At 40.0% G+C, this 16,495-nt stretch overlaps 1 protein-coding gene across 4 annotated transcripts in view; it reads right to left on the bottom strand.

Moving 5' to 3' along the window:
* The window catches only part of LOC129709537 (A-kinase anchor protein 9-like), a 200,255-nt gene that overhangs the window by 3,926 nt on the left and 179,834 nt on the right, over positions 1-16,495 (bottom strand). For 3 of the 4 annotated variants that reach the window (XM_055656004.1, XM_055656019.1, XM_055656020.1), the window contains 6 exons: positions 11,765-12,015; positions 9,884-9,995; positions 7,481-7,660; positions 4,535-4,738; positions 3,899-4,131; positions 3,271-3,350 (listed from right to left, as the gene is read on the bottom strand). In XM_055656004.1, the coding sequence (XP_055511979.1) occupies positions 3,271-3,350; positions 3,899-4,131; positions 4,535-4,738; positions 7,481-7,660; positions 9,884-9,995; positions 11,765-12,015 (1,060 nt within the window). The remainder of the gene's footprint in view (positions 1-3,270; positions 3,351-3,898; positions 4,132-4,534; positions 4,739-7,480; positions 7,661-9,883; positions 9,996-11,764; positions 12,016-16,495) is intronic. The other variant, XM_055656013.1, reaches the window with a different exon arrangement.

Below are 16,495 nucleotides of genomic sequence, written 5' to 3'. Positions count from 1 at the left end.
ACGGATTATCCGACTTTAATTTGATATACAGATTCAATGAGTCTTCATTTTACAAAATGGTCTTCTTCAGAACCGAAATTGGGTGGGACAGTTCAGTTATGACTGGAGAAGTTGTGTATTTTCCCTGGAATGGAGGAGGTTAAAGGGGACATGACAATAGACAATAGGTGCAGGAATAGGCCATTCGGCCCATCGAGCCAGCACCACCATTCAATCCACAATCAGTACCCCATTCCTGCCTTCTCCCCATATCCCCTGACTCCACTATCATTAAGAGCCCTATCTAGCTCTCTCTTGAAAGTATCCAGAGAACCGGCCTCCGCTGCCGTCTGAGGCAGAGTATTACACAGACTGTGTGAGAAAAAGTGTTTCCCCGTCTCCGTTCTAAATGGCTTACCCCTTATTCTTAAACTGGCACCTGATTCTGGACTCCCCAACATCGGGAACATGTTTCCTGCCTCTAGCGTGTCCAAAGCCTTAACAATCTTATATGTTTCAATAAGATTCCCTCTCATCCTTCTAAACTCCAGAGTGTACAAGCCCAGCCTATGACATTCTCTCAGCATATGACAGTCCCGCCATCCCAGGAATTAACCTTGTTAACCTACGCTGCACTCCCTCAATAGCAAAGATGTCCTTCCTCAAATTAGGGAACCAAAACTGCACACAATACTCCAGGTGTGGTCTCACTAGGGCCTTGTACAACTGCAGAAGGACCTCTTTGCTCCTATATTCGAATCCTCTTTTTAAAAAGGCCAACATGCCATTCACTTTCTTCACTGCCTGCTGTACCTGCATGCTTACTTTCATAGACTGATGAACAAGGACCCCCAGATCGCGTTGTACTTCCCCTTTTCCCAACATGACGCCATTCAGATAGTAATCGGCCTTCCTGTTTTTTATATCAAAGTGGATAACCTCACATTTACCCACATTAAACTTCATCTGCCACGCATCTGCCCACTCCCCCAACCTGTCCAAGTCACCCTGCATTCTCATAGCATCCTCCCCACAGTTCACACTGCCACACAGATTTGTGTCATCTGTAAATTTGCTAATGTTACTTTTAATCCCTTCATCCAAATCATTGACGTATATTGTAAATAGCTGCGGTCCCAGCACCGAGCCTTGCGGTACCCCACTAGTCACTGCCTGCCATTCTGTTAGGGACCAGTTAATCCCTACTCTTTGTTTCCTGTCTGCCAACCATTTTCTATCCATGTCAGCACTCTACCCCCAATACCATGTGCCCTAATTTTGCCCACTAATCTCCTAGTGGGACCTTATCAAATGTTTTCATCCACTGGCTCTCCCTTGTCCATTTTCCTAATTACATCCTCAAAAAATTCCAGAAGATTAGTCAAGCATGATTTCCCCTTCGTAAATCCATGCTGACTCGGACCGATCCTGTTACAGCTATCCAAATGTGCCGCTATTTCATCTTTTATAATTGACTCCAGCATCTTCCCCACCACCGATGTCAGGCTAACTGGTCTATAATTCCCTGTTTACTCTCTCCTGCCTTTCTTAAAAAGTGGGATAACATTAGCTACCCTCCAATCCACAGGAACTGATCTTGAGTCTGTAGAACATTGGAAAATTATCACCAATGCACCCACGATTTCTAGAGCCACTTCCTTAAGTACCCTGGGATGCAGACCATCAGGCCCTGGGGATTTATCAGCCTTCAGTCCCATCAGTCTACCCAACACCATTTCCTGTCAAATGTGGATTTCCTTCAGTTCCTCCGTCACCCCAGATCCACTGGCCACTACTATATCAGGAACATTGTTTGTGTCCTCCTTAGTGAAGACAGATCCAAAGTACCTGTTCAACTCATCTGCCATTTCCTTGTTCCCCATAATAAATTCACCTTTTTCGGTCTTCAAGGGTCCAACTTTGGTCTTAACTATTTTTTTTGCTCTTCAAATATCTAAAGAAGCTTTTACTATCCTGCTTTATATTCTTGGCTAGCTTACCTTCGTACCTCATCTTTTCTCCCCGTATTGTCTTTTTAGTTATCTTCTGTTGCTCTTTAAACATTACCCAATCCTCTTGCTTCCCGCTCATCTTTGCGATTCATGATTGAGATAAATAAAATTCTGAGGGGTTTCGATCAGGTAGTCTACAGGAAACACTTCCTCATATCAGTAGCAGCTAAAATTAGGGAAGACAGATTCAGAGGGGATACGAGGGGGACATTTTTCCACCCAGTGAGTAGTGAGTGTTCAGACTGTACTGTCTAGGACAGTGGTTGAAGCTGGCAGCATTTACAAAATGTCTAGAACACTCGAATCAATGAGGTAATGGATGAACCCAATTCAATTCACCTTTCCCAATTTTTCTTGATCTGCAGTTAGCAGAAATAAATCCTCTTCAGATTTAAAAATACTAAATCTCCCGGCAATAATGGACATTTGTGGAAAGTAATTCCAACTTCAACTTCCCCTTGCATGAAGGATATTTTCCGAATCACTCAAGGAAGACACAATTATAATAATTAAGTTATGCCCTCTAGTGCTCTACTCCCCAATCAGCAGAATTACTTTTCCTTTATCTATGGCCATAGTATTTATGTTACCGTAATATTATACTAAATTTAATCAAATTATGCTTTATCCTATAAATGAAAGGGAATACAAGCCTAAATTGTGTACCTTGGCTAATAATTTAACCTCCAGAGCTCAGATATCCTGGTAAATCTCTGCAGTACTGTCTTGATGGCCAATGGACATTTTCAAATATCTGCTGTCCAGAAATGTTCTCAGTAGTTGAGTGAATGTGATTAGCTGTGGGGCAACCTATGTTTAATTGCTCAGGGCAAATTGAGCAACATTCATTCAGGCACCATGATAAGTTTTTGGACCCGTCATTGAATTTCAATGCTTCATAAGTTCATAATAGGAGCAGAATTCGGCCATTCAGCCCATCAAGTCTACTCTGCCATTCAATCATTGATCTATCTTTCCCTCTTAACCCTATTCTCTTGCCTTCTCCCCATAACCCCGGACACCCATACTATTCAAACCATTTTGGCTTTTTAAACCACAAGGTTTCAGTGCACTGCTACTAATACTTTAGGTAGTACTCTGTCCTTTCCACTTAGATTCAAAACAGACGACCATACTTCATGCAAATCTACTTGTCCCAATTAAGTTTGTAGTTCGATGTTTCCACAAAACTGCTTACAAAACAACCAATCTTTATATTATTAGGAAATGGATTTGTGGTTTTCAGACCAATATCATCTCTTCTCTGGAACTAACTTACCCAATATCTGTCCGTGACCATTCCTGTTTAGGCTACTTGACACAGCGCCCTTCTGCCATCTACGGACCAAAAATTTTAATCTACACGAGAAAGTTTAAAAATATATTAAATTTTGAACCAACTTCATCTAAAACAATTCACATTACTTCATCCAACATACTGGCTTTCATTTTTTTTACGTTAAATCAATACAGAAAGGTGAAAATTGAAGATAGAAAACCTATGAAAAAATACAAATATAAGCTCATAGAAAGAACCTTCTTAACCCTTCTATTAAAACTACTACATAGCTTAAAATGTTCAATAGGTTCTGAAACCATTGTTATTCTACCCAGCAAATATTTACATGCAAAACAGTGCCACTAAGAATAACATATTTTAATAAAAGTATTGTCAAACCTTGTGTGAATGTGAATGGTTTGATTAAAACAATGAGATTTTGACTCTTTAGCAATTAGGAAAACTCTGAATCCTAGTTAGCAGAGAAACATGTACTGTCAAAATAAATGTAATGTGGCATTACTGGTGCTAAACAATTTATCATCTGGTCACAGGCTAGAGCAGAGTTGATTTCTTCAACAGTCCAAACACATTCCAATACATTTGCACATTTCAATTGTTTGCTTACCTTGAGATTGCTATGGCAACCCTAACCACGGAGCGGAAGCGGGTAAAGCTTCTGGATCGCTGGGTGATAACCTGTAAACTGGTGTAGTTGGGGTGACCACCCATTCTGGCGATAAAGGAGAGCGTCGCTTGCTCACATTCTTGAAATCCACCGAGTAAAAGTAACAAGTACTTCTTCTGATAAATAAGTGCCTTTCGGAAACTTTCTGCCCGCAGATACTTTCCATAAATTCTCTGTGGGGCGGAAAGAAGTTGCTCTTAAAACCACACATCTTATATTTCAGGGAAAGTAACCATACATTGTATTTTCAACTCATGCAGAGACTCAAGGGAAGGCTTTATCCCTCTCAGATTAATAATGGCCATCTAATCATAATCATAATTTATTAGCCAAGTATGTTTTGCAACATACGAGGAATTTGGTTTGCCAAACAGTCAAGCAACAAGACACAAAACCACATAAAAATTTGACAAAAACATCCACTATAGCGGTTCCTCCCCATTCCCTATTGTGATGGAAGGCAATAAAGACAATTGTGATACAAAACTCCAACAATGTAGCACACATCTCTCTACAAATATAATCAAGTATGAATAACTACCGAGTGAAGAAAAGGTGGATTTCCTTCAAGTTTACCTTTAGAGCAATATTTTCAGAACCTGATCCAAACAGTTCTGTCTGTAAAGTTTCATTTCTGGCTTCTGCTTTCATTTTAGCTAACTCCGCCTCAGCCAGCTTCAGGGCCTGCTGAAGATTGGACTTTTCTTTTGCCCATACGGTTCTCTCTGATTTTATTAGGGTGTCAACGCAATCCTGGTTGTCCAAATGTCTTCTAGTTAACTGAAAAATGGGATAAACATATTGCAACATATATCTATTGAGAACATAGAGAACTGCAGGAAAAGTAACACCTTCATAACCAAAACTGGTGATAGTCAAACAGTTGTATGCTGACAAATTAATGCTAACATATTTTGACACTTTCAGTCTACTTTGAGATTACTGTTCAAACAACCAAAACAAATTGCAGCAAAGCATTAATCATTTATCACACATTAGACAAAGTATTTTCTTGCATTCTTCAGATCATGTAAGGATATTAAAATAAAACAAAACTGATGGTAAACCTGTTCATTGCTTCAATTTATTTCTACACTTTTTCAGATTGTTTAAATGTACGTGCTTTTGCTCCAAACCTGAAAACAGAATGGAAAGTTTTATCTAAATTTTATTGCCCAGCTTGCAATGGGAAAGAAGGTACTCAGAATATTTAGATAAATTGAATATCCATCCATATTCTCCAAGGATGCTGCCCAACCTCTGTTACTTCAGCATTTTGAGTCATCCATCAGAATGTTCCAAATCATTTAGCTGTACTAAAGCTTGTAAATGAAATGCTGAACATTGGATACAAATATTAGATTCCTTTTGTTAGCTCTCCCTTACAATGCAAAAAATAAAAATGGTTATTCAGCTGCTTCAGACCAACAGATGTAGATAGATATGTATTCAAAATAGAGAACTAAAGACAATTAAATATGAATCACACATTCCTGAATTATACCTTACTGCCGATGTCACTGCAGGCATGGACAATTCTAATGAGAAAATAAGTATTAATTGTAATTATAAATTATGTTTTAAGCTGTTCCTCTAGCTCCTCATTAATTTGACATTTTTGAACATTGGGTGTTTAGATTACGGAAACCTGTTGTTAGTTCCACGAAAATGGCTAGGTCACAATTGTGACAACAATGTGGATGGTGCCTTATTTTTTACAGCTCACCCTCTAGTGATTTTTTCACTCTGGATCTTGACATTAATTGTAATTACAAGCGTTAAATTTTTTTTGGTTCTGCATTTCAGATGGACTGTTGTTATCTGGTATTCACAGACTTTCTAGCCCAATTGTTCTCTCGAACATTTCTTGAGAAGCTAGGTCACATATTTAAGGCCAATGGTGACTCCCACAATGTGAATCCCGCAAGAGATTTTTGGTGAATCCCTGGAACTGTTCATGAGCCACAGAGGGTACGTTGAGGACAACCTTCATTGGCTAATTTAAGAGTTTTTAGATGTGGGCCATGTGGCTAAGGGGATCCAGGGGGTATGGAGAGAAGGCAGTTTAAAGTCTGATACTGAGGTGGATCACAAGCCATGATCATATTGATTTCGGTGCAGGAGTCAAAGGGCCGATTTGCCTTTTGTGCACTAAATTTCTATTTGTTTCTATGTTTCAGATTATGAATGGTGTTGAACCCGGCAATATTTTATCTTGGTAATTAGCTGCATTATCCATTGGTGACATAAAGCAAATTTGTGGGAACAAAAATTAAATGTAAAATTGAGCACATTTACTGATCAAAATATAATTGTGGGAATTTCAAAATTGATATTTTTCACTTTTTCTGGATCCAAATAAAAATCATTTTTTGTAACTTGAAGAAAGGTACAAGACATGATACCGAGGGCGGTTAAGGTGACAACGGTTCAGTATTTCCAGATACACCATGTTATCTGGTCCCACAGACTTTGCTATGCCCAATGCTCTCAACCATTTCTTGATATGATATAAACTAAATATCACAGGCAGTAAGGCGCAATTCTGCGCTTGCGACAATGTCAGGCTGTTGCTCGATTAGATTGTGCCGCAACTGATTTTTATGATAATCCCAAACTGTTCATGAGAGAAATCAAGTAAACCCGAGGACAACCTTGCCTTGTTTTAATTTTCTGTTTTACCCCTGGCAATTATGTACAGGGGCTTTCCAGGCTTTTTCAGATGGGAGTTTAAAGTCTGCAACATTGTAGGTCAGTCACAAGCCATTCAAGGATGGCCCAGCCCCGCTCCAATTCCTTACATGAAGGAGTCAGCTCGGGATGTGTACTTTCGCAACAAATCGGGCATTTTGTTGGTCCTCATCACAGGACTAAGACGTCAGGACCACTAGCAGCCGCTCCCCGATGGGCCGCTACGGCGACTTGGCAGTTCCCCCACTCCCTGCTCGCCCAGATTATGAACCCGACCCCCAGGCCCACTTTAAGTTCCAGACAGCAGCAAACTCTGGGGTCCAACTCCTCACTCTGCTGGATATTTAGTGCTGTGGGGCGAACTGCCACTTGTAACGGGGAGCGGATCCCAGTTAACACAGCGGCTGCAATCACTTCCCACTGCCCACAAGCAAATCTCCCAATAGGTCTCTCCAAAAATTAAATCGCAGAGAATGATCCCAGCCTAACCCTCCCATCTTACTGATCAAAATTATTGATGCTCAAAAAGTAACTGCCGGGATCGAGGCGCAAATGCGGATACGAGCCGAGCACTCTACCACTGCGCCAGCCGTTAAAATCGATGCTAAAAATCTTCCATTCCGAAAGCCGAAAAATTCTGAATTACGAAAAATGTCTGGTCCCAAGGCTTTCGGATAAAAGGTTGTGCACCTGTATTAACATTTTAATTTAAAAAATAAATTTTATTTCAATAATACAATTCAAACCAATTAATTTAACGCATTTGACAAAGTTTTGAATTTTTATTCTCAATTGTTTGCACTTAAGTTGGCATTTCCATTGTACACAAACCTGCTCGCCACTGGAACTGAGCTGACGATATTTCCGAACCTCTTCTTCTAGTTTCAGAAGACTATTGTGCAAGTCATTCTTTTCTTCAGAGAGTCTGCTAACAAAACCCGTCAAGTCTGCATTTTGCCTTAATATCCGCTCAATGAGAGTACTTGTTGATCCTGTAGAAGTTATATTCTGCTGAAAAATGTATTAGCATGAACTGTTATTGTGTTTCTGTATAGGTACACGTAAAATATTTTCAATATCGAGAGGCATAGATAACATCAGGTTGGACTTGGCTTCACAACACATAAAATGTACAGTGCCCAACTCTTATAGCTGGTCTATTGGTTAAACCACAATTAGCCCACCATATTTGCCATGGTTAATACTCAGTCTTTTTAAAGCCCATCAATCTTTTTTGTCACTCACCACATCTTACCTATGCCACACTAACCAAATAAATTGGAGGTGTTGCTGGAATTCTGTATGCAATGCACACCAACTTTGATCCAACAAACACCAGTGACTATAATATTTTGCTGGTCTGCCACAGAGAGGCTATCATACGGAACTACAATTGTTTTACTTACGTACATTCCTATGCAGATGACACCCAAAAGAAGCAGCTTTCCTACACTGCAACTGTGTCTTCAAAAGTATTCCGTTGCTTACAATACAATTTCTGATACTTTTAAGTCAATGCTCTTGATGTTCTTGAGCAAATTTGTCCTTAACTTTCAAACCAAATATCCAACATACTACATTTATTTCTGGCTAATTGAAGTAATACCTTAATATAAATAAAGCTTATATATATCAATCTGGTTAACAAGCTACAAGCAATGATATAGGAAGTGACAAGAAGGGTAATGGAAATTGTTTTTTTGTGAGCATCTTCATTGTCTCTTCTGGATCATAATACAAGCAATGTAACCACAGTACCTGCTATTGTGGGCAGATGCTTTGTTAAACAGTGAAAAACCTAATGTGATATTGCAACATTTGAGTGTGACGAATGCTCCCAACCCGAAACATCATCTATCCATTTCCTCCACAGATGCTGCCTGACTTGCTGAGTTCCACCAGCACTTTATGCTTTGATGAAGCTCCAATCACAACTTTGGTGTGTTAGGTGCATAAACTTCAGACACCTTCGATTTACCAAGAAGTAACAAAAGAAAACCAAGTAATCAAATGTAGATTTGATGTCAAGTTCATCTCATGTTCGGATCCTTCTGATGAAAGATTATTGCCCTGAATCTTTAACTCTGTTTCACTTTCTTTAAGTGCAACCTGACGTGAATGACAGACTCAATATCAAATACAACTATTTCAGATCATTCGCTTTTTCTGTCAGTATCAGAATTGGCTAGTTCAGCTGCAATCTTATCCATCTGCAAACAGGGTCCCGATCTGAAACACTATACTACCATTTCCCTCCTTACATGCTGCCCAACCCGCTGAGCTCCTCCAGCAGATATTTTCTGTCCAATTGTAATAATAACTCAATTTTCCATGCTCCAGAGATACAGCATTTCCAGTATTGGTTTCCGATCTCAGCAACAACTCTAATGCATATTTCACAGCTTTTACATATCCCTTCGTTTTCTCCCTGTCTAGCTGCCAGAGGAAGCAGTGGAGGCAGGTACTATAACATTTTTTTAAAAAGATATTTGGACAGGTACATGGATAGGAAATATTGAGGATATGTGCAAACACAGGTAGGTGGGACTAGTGTAGATGGGTATCTTGGTTAGTTAGCATGGACAAGTTGGGCTGAAGGGCCAGTTTCTGTGCTGTATGACACTAATTGCCTTTCTTTTTCTATGGCTATTTCTATGGCTCCATAAATGGCAGAATCACCTTGGCAACCCCGGCGTCATGTTTATGTCCTTTCCATTCCTCCTCTGCCTACCGTGTAATTTAAAACAAATGTGTTTTTTCGTTCTCTGAGTTCTTATGAGGGATCATTGACCTCAAACATTAACATTAACATTGCTTCTCTTTTCATAGGTGCTGCCTGACCCGCTGAGTGTTTCCAGTATTTACCATTATTATTTCAGGATACATTATCTGCAGATTATGATTTTGAATGTTTCTAGCATTTTATTTTATGAAAAGGGGGTTAGGAATTAATTGTGTCAAAATATCCTGGTTATGAACCCAAGAACTGTCATCATTCTGTTGATGAGTATCTTCTGACACCCAGAACCAAACAGCCAAATGTTAATTTAAGCATTACAAACCAAGTAATGTTTCCATATTAAGCTATATGTTTTGGTGTGTGAAACAGAAACCAACAAGAGGCCATATCCATTTATTAACATAGGTGTCCAATTTCAGCAACTAATGTAGCTACGAGATCATTTAGATGAAATTGCAAAGCAATGATCTTATACACCAGAACATTTGTCTCACCTCTGCAAATACAGGAATTTGCAGTTGCTGTAACTGCAAAGCCAAATCCTGAATGCTGTTGTGTAGCCAAATCAGGTCATTTTCATCTGTGGTTTCAGCACCACCCTGAATCCTGTTATGAAAAATTGGACTGGTTATTCTAATCAGCCGATGAGACATGAATTTAAAATATGCAGAATGAACACGTATACGAAGTAAAGGTCGTATTAACTATTCTTTTTATACTTTCACTTTAGTCAATTTTCACTGCCAATATACTGTGCAAACACAATCTAAAGCTTCTGCTAACAAAGCAAAAATGCTAAAATGTTCACACTAAATTCAAAGCATTTTTCCGCGTAAGTCCAATTGAATTCAGGATTTTCATAAGAGTGTTCCTCATGAGCCTTGCGCAGGGGCAGAGAGTCCACTCATTTCAGTGGAAGGATAGGACAAGTGTAAATTAATTTACATTTTTTAATTGATTATTATTTTTTTTTAATTCTTTATTCATTACCATTTTAATAGTTTGCAATGTTTTATTTGTTCCATTTATAATGAATTATTTTTGGATGTTTTTGAATGCTTTTGCATGTCAGGGGCATTCAGAAACGTCAATGTTTTTGACACATTTCACAACTAGCTATATTTTGGGGAACAGCTTAATTGCATGTTAAAGATTTTGCATGCATGGTGTGTTCTAACACTTTTTCCACCACTCCCAACCTGGCAATGCCTTTACATTATTTGGTTGCAAGCGAGGCTTCACTCTTCAGGACAGTGGTGGCACTTGTCACCAAACTAACACCAATAGAGCTACAAAAGTAGGTCAATGATGAACATGGACTGATGTTGGTAGCTCTATATCAGGTGATAGAAAGTGTAAATAAATGTTAAATGTAGATGGGTTGGTGAGCATGTTTGCTAATGACGCCAAAATGAGAGGAGTTGCAGTGAGGATTGGTGTCACGTGATACAGTAGGATATAGATCAGCTGCAGAAATTAACAAAGAAATGAGGTGTTGCACTTTGCGAGGTTGAAAGAAAGGAGAGAGTATATTATTAATAGCATTGATGTGCAGAGTGATTTGGAATCCAAATTCATAGCTCACTAAAGGTGGCAGCACTAGTAGATAGAGTGGTAAAGGAGGTGTATGGTATGCTTGCCTTCATTGCTGTGGAAGCATCTTGTCCGGAAGCATCTTGTCCGGAAACATCACGATTTGGTTTGGGAACTGCTCTGCCCAGGACAAGAAGGCTCTGCAGAGATTATTGCGTTCGGCCGAACGCACTATGGGAACTATACTCGCCCCCCCATGCAGGAACTATACATCAGAAGGTGCAACTCCAGAGCCAACAAGATCATGGGAGACCCCTTCCACCCCAGCAACAGACTGCTACGGTCAAGCAAACGAATCCGTTGCCATGCTGTGAAAAAGGAGAGGATGAGAAGGGGTTTCTTCCCAGAGGCCATTAGGACTGTAAACTCCTATCTCACCAGGGACTAACTTTACTGTACCATTCTACAGTTGTGTGGTGTCTTTTTAAAATTGCTGTTTTTTCTTTTTTTCCTCCCACAAATACGTAAAATGTGAATATGTGTTTCTGTTCCATTCTGTTTTGTAGGTTTTGGGGTTTTTTTTGCACACTCCGCAAGCATTGCCACTTTTCATTTCACTGCACATCTTGTATGCGTGTGATGAATAAACTTGACTTGATTGCTAGGGGCATTGAATATAAGAGTCCGGATGCATGAAGTGTTTTTTTGATGTTTTAGATGTTTCTGTATCCGCCGGGCCATTCAGAAACTTTAAGGTTTTTGTTAATATCTGTTATATTACTGTGATTTCAAACAAATCAGCTGCATTAATTGCTCAGTGGAAATATTAACCTCTTTTTTACCTGTTTGCAGCTTTGTTGACCATTATTGAGAGTTTGGAAATTATCAGCTGTAATTTCTGCCTGATGCTCTCCAAGTTAACAACTTCTCCAGATTCGTTGCTTCCCCCATCAAGCTCAGCACCGCTGACTACTTGAGCATACATAAGCTTGTCAGAAACTGATTCACTCTTTCTGGATTCTGTTGTTGCCAGCTTTTGTTGAATAATCCAGTCTCTCGTTCTGTCCGATGAAAGCTCAGTTTTGCATGTAGCCTGCAATTAAAGGCAGCAATTAAAAAGTTGTCAAAGTTGACAAATAACAGCATAATTGTCGAAGCAACTTTCCTCAGATGATGTCCAAAATATTTTCCCATCTAAACAGCTTTGATAAAACAATAGCAATTGGGCCTTGTCAATGAAACACGATGAGAACAAGTAGGATTAACATTTGTAGCTGCACCGATGTCAGTAGACAGTAACATCGTGGTGTAAAAATCACGGGTGCAGTTAAACCCCAAATTCTGGAAGGTGCCATCATTGATATCCTCCTCCTATAGGGTGTGTTCAAACATAATTTGCAGATAAAAATGGAACCAATTTTCTAAACATTATTCTCATGAAACGAGGCATGATAAATTTTAACTGGCAGACAACTGGGAAGTGGCTGCTGAGGACCAGTGGGGTTGGAGAAAGGACCTCCTGGCAGGTATGAAGCACAGCGACAGCATGGTGCTCAAGACCCTGGAGGCCAGGCGCCAATGCCACAAAATGATCAATGGCAACAGCAGCACACTTCCCAACCCAACGACCAGAGACAACTTCACCTGTGGAAGCTGTGGGAGGGTCTGCCTGCCACAGGATAGGCCTAGTCTGCCACAGCAGGAAATGCATCCACAGATGAAACATTCCTCTTTCCAATTAGGACAACGTCAAAGCCACACCATCATCGCTCGCAGGTGGACGAATGCCAACCCATTCTTACTTTAATAATCACAACAGCCTCTGCACTCTGTTAGGTCTTTAACCTTCTGCTCAGGTATCTATCTCCCTCCATGATCCTTAATTAGGTCCCCTGGGAAGACCCACTAATTTTAGCCTGTTCTTGCTTAGTGGAACATATTTTTTGCTTTCAATATTTTTCTTTTGTCCTCTCCATTATTATGGACATCTCTAACTCTTACAAGCAGCTTTATAGACTTGGATTTCCTAACCACCTCTTTTTCAAGTGGGCAAATGCCTTCAAAGCTCCAGTCTTCATCCAGGATGGTCTGACGACTACTCATTGTTTTTTTCAAGCCCAACCATGCCCCACTCTCCTCTGCCCAGTTGAATTTACTCTTAGATGGAACTGCCCTTGATCTCATTCACATTCTCCAAAAAGGCATTACACTGAGAACATGTATGACATTCACAAATCACAATATAACTCTCTTTGTCTCCACTTTCCACCAACCAACCATCCTTCCATCCCTTCTGAAAGCATCAGTGACATGCTCATCAAAACAACATAATTTCCTTTGGCAGCTGAAGGTGTTGGCCTGGCCTAAGCTCCCCAATCTTCCCAATGAAGTGCATATTTTATAACCACCACTATTCTCACCATCATGAGTCAAGAGGATTTTATTGTCATACGTCCCAGATAGAACAATGAAATTCTTACTTGCAGCAGCACAACAGAATATGTAAACATAGTACACTATGTAAACAATATAATAAATGAGAAATCACAACTCCAAAATCCTGTTCAGTATTCCCTGCACTTTCTGTTTTTATACTGGATTTCTTAGCATCAACACTCCAGTATCATCTTAATCTTTGTGGGGAGATTTTCTTCATCAGTGACTGCTCTTACGTTTGTCATTGACCAAATCAACCAGCTCTATATTACTGCATCTCTGAAATAAACAAAACCTCTTTTCTGCAGCATTATAATTTTGGCATAATTCTACAATTTTAAGCAGCACTGTTGATATTGAGCACAATAAATGTTTTGATATGGTCAAACACTCAGCATTTGGGGCAAACTTAAAACAGATATGAAAGAAAATGAAACGATTTTGCGGGACACTTTGCTAACATCCATATTTGCAAGTAAGAGGACAGATGCACAGGAAAAACAGATGAAAATGGTTTTGACTGAACAAACTGTTGTAATCATTATCTCTGATTTTTTTACATTGCTCAGTTGGCCCACAATAGTTTATTTCAGTATTCTTTTTTTACATTCCTATGTTGTTTTATTTGGGATGAATAAAGAATACATTAACTGATGACTCTACAATTGCCCTGTTACTGTTCTATAAAACAAAACAAAAATAAACTTTCTGCCATAAGCATTGCCAAATGTTGTCTGGTGACATACATGACAAAATATGAATAATATTCAGTCATGACTTCTAAAAATGTCAAACAACAATAAGCCTCTTTTATCATTGCATCTGGCCTCAAAACATGTTGGAAGAATGTAGTGCAAAACATGTCAAACCTGCTGTTCCAGTGTTCAGCTATATTTAGGACACTTGAAGGTCATAAGGTCTAAGTGATAAGAGTATAATGAGGCCACTCGGCCCATCAAGTCTACTCCACCATTCAATCAAGGCTGATCTATCTACGGCAGGCCCCCCCCCCCCCCGCCCCCCCTGTGTCTCCCTTTCAAGGGAGATGCTAAAAATGCATTTCGTTGTGCCTGTACTGTACACTGACATGACAATTGAATCCTTCATCCCCACCCCCCCCCCCCCCCCCCCCCCCCCCCACCATTCCTTGCCTTCTCCCCATAACCCCTGACATCCCGTACTAATCAAGAATCTAAAAAAGCTGGTGTTAAGGCACAAAATCTAGGAAATTTGTATGAAATAGCTCGTTTTGCTCTATCATTCACTTGACGGCATCAGGCCTAAAGGTAAATTTTGTAGTTTGTAACAACTGATTTAACAATGTTGTAATGTTATGGGATGTAATGTTAAAATTGTACAAGGCATTGGTGAGACCAAATCTGGAGTATGGTGTACAATTTTGGGTCGCCCAATTATAGGAAGGATGTCAACAATAGAGAGAGTGCAGAGGAGATTTACTAGAATGTTGCCTGGGTTTCAACAACTAAGTTACAGAGATAGGTTGAATAAGTTAGGTCTTTATTCTCTGGAGCGCAGAAGGTTAAGGGGGGACCTGGTAGAGGTCTTTAAAATGATGAGAGGGATAGACAGAGTTGATGTGGACAAGCTTTTCCCTTTGAGAATAGGGAAGATTCAAACAAGAGGACATGACTTCAGAATTAAGGGACAGAAGTTTAGGGGTAATATGAGGGGGAACTTCTTTACGCAGAGAGTGGTGGCGGTGTGGAATGAGCTCCCAGTGGAAGTGGTGGAGGCAGGTTCATTGGTATCATTTAAAAATTAATTGGATAGGCATATGGATGAGAAGGGAATGGAGGGTTATGGTACGAGTGCAGGCAGGTGGGACTAAGGGGGAAAAAAATTTGTTCGGCATGGACTTGTAGGGCCGAGATGGCCTGTTTACGTGCTGTAATTGTTATATGGTTATATGGTTAACAACAAACAAGCTATTAATATATAGTACATATTTAGGCTTAAAGTATTAGTTTAGTTGCTGCAAAAATGCAAGCCATCTCAAAAATGTATAAAATCTATCTGAAAAATGTATAACATGTAACAGCTGTATGTATAAAGATAACGACCATCAGTAAGAATCATACAGCATTTAAACAGGTCCTTCAGCCCAACTCATCCATACAAATACAGATGGGCTGCAACGGCGGTGCAACGGTAGAGTTGCTGCTTTACAGCGCTGGAGACCCGGGTTCGATCCTGACTACGGGTGCTGTCTGCACGGAGTTTGTACGTTCTCCGCGTGACTGTGTGGGTTTTCTCCGAGATCTTCGGTTTCCTCCCACACTCCAAAGACGTACAGGTATGTAGGTTAATTGGCTTGGTGTATGTGTAAATTGTCCCTAGTGTGTGTAGGATAGCGTTAATGTGCGGGGATCATTGGTTGGTGCAGACTCGGTGGGCCAAAGGGCCTGTTTCCGCGCTGTATCTCTAAACTGAACTAAATAAGGTTTTATAACTGAAGTTAGTCCGTTTGCCTATATCCCTCCAAACCTTTCTTATCCATGTACCTATCCAAATGTCTTTAAGCGTCGCCATTCTAGGGACCAGGCTTTGGGTTTTTTTGTACTGTATTGAGTTTTTTTAAATTTATTGAATTTCTTTAAATTTGTTTATTACGTTTATCTGTATTTACAAACCTGTTGTGCTGCTGCAAATAAGAATTTCATTGTTCCAATTAGGTACATATGACAATTAAATACTCTTGATTCTTGTTACAGACCTCTGTAGCTTTTCTTGGCAACTCATTCCTTAGATGTACCACTCTGTATGAAGAAATTGCCCCTCAGATCTCTTAATTCTCTACCCTCGCCTACCGCCATAAAAGATCAATGGGAAATGCACTCTTGCTGGCTCTCCATCTGCACTGGACCACATCTCCGAGGATATGACATGGGCATCACACGCCTCAGCACTCGCGAGTAAGGCAAGGCAGCGCCTTTACCACCTCAGGCAATTGAGGAAATTCAGAGTGTCTCCGAGGATCCTCCAGTGCTTCTACGCAGCGGCGGTGGAAAGCATCTTGTCCGGGAACATTACCATCTGGTTTGGGAATTGTTCTGCCAAGGACAAGAAGGCTCTGCAGAGAGTAGTGCGTTCGGCCGAACGCACTATGGGAACTTCAC

This window comes from Leucoraja erinacea, chromosome 2 (assembly GCF_028641065.1).
Source record: "Leucoraja erinacea ecotype New England chromosome 2, Leri_hhj_1, whole genome shotgun sequence".
In the NCBI taxonomy this organism is placed as follows: Eukaryota; Metazoa; Chordata; class Chondrichthyes; order Rajiformes; family Rajidae; genus Leucoraja; species Leucoraja erinaceus.
Note: the sequence above shows the minus strand (reverse complement) of the source record. Positions and strands in the feature narration are given on the sequence as shown.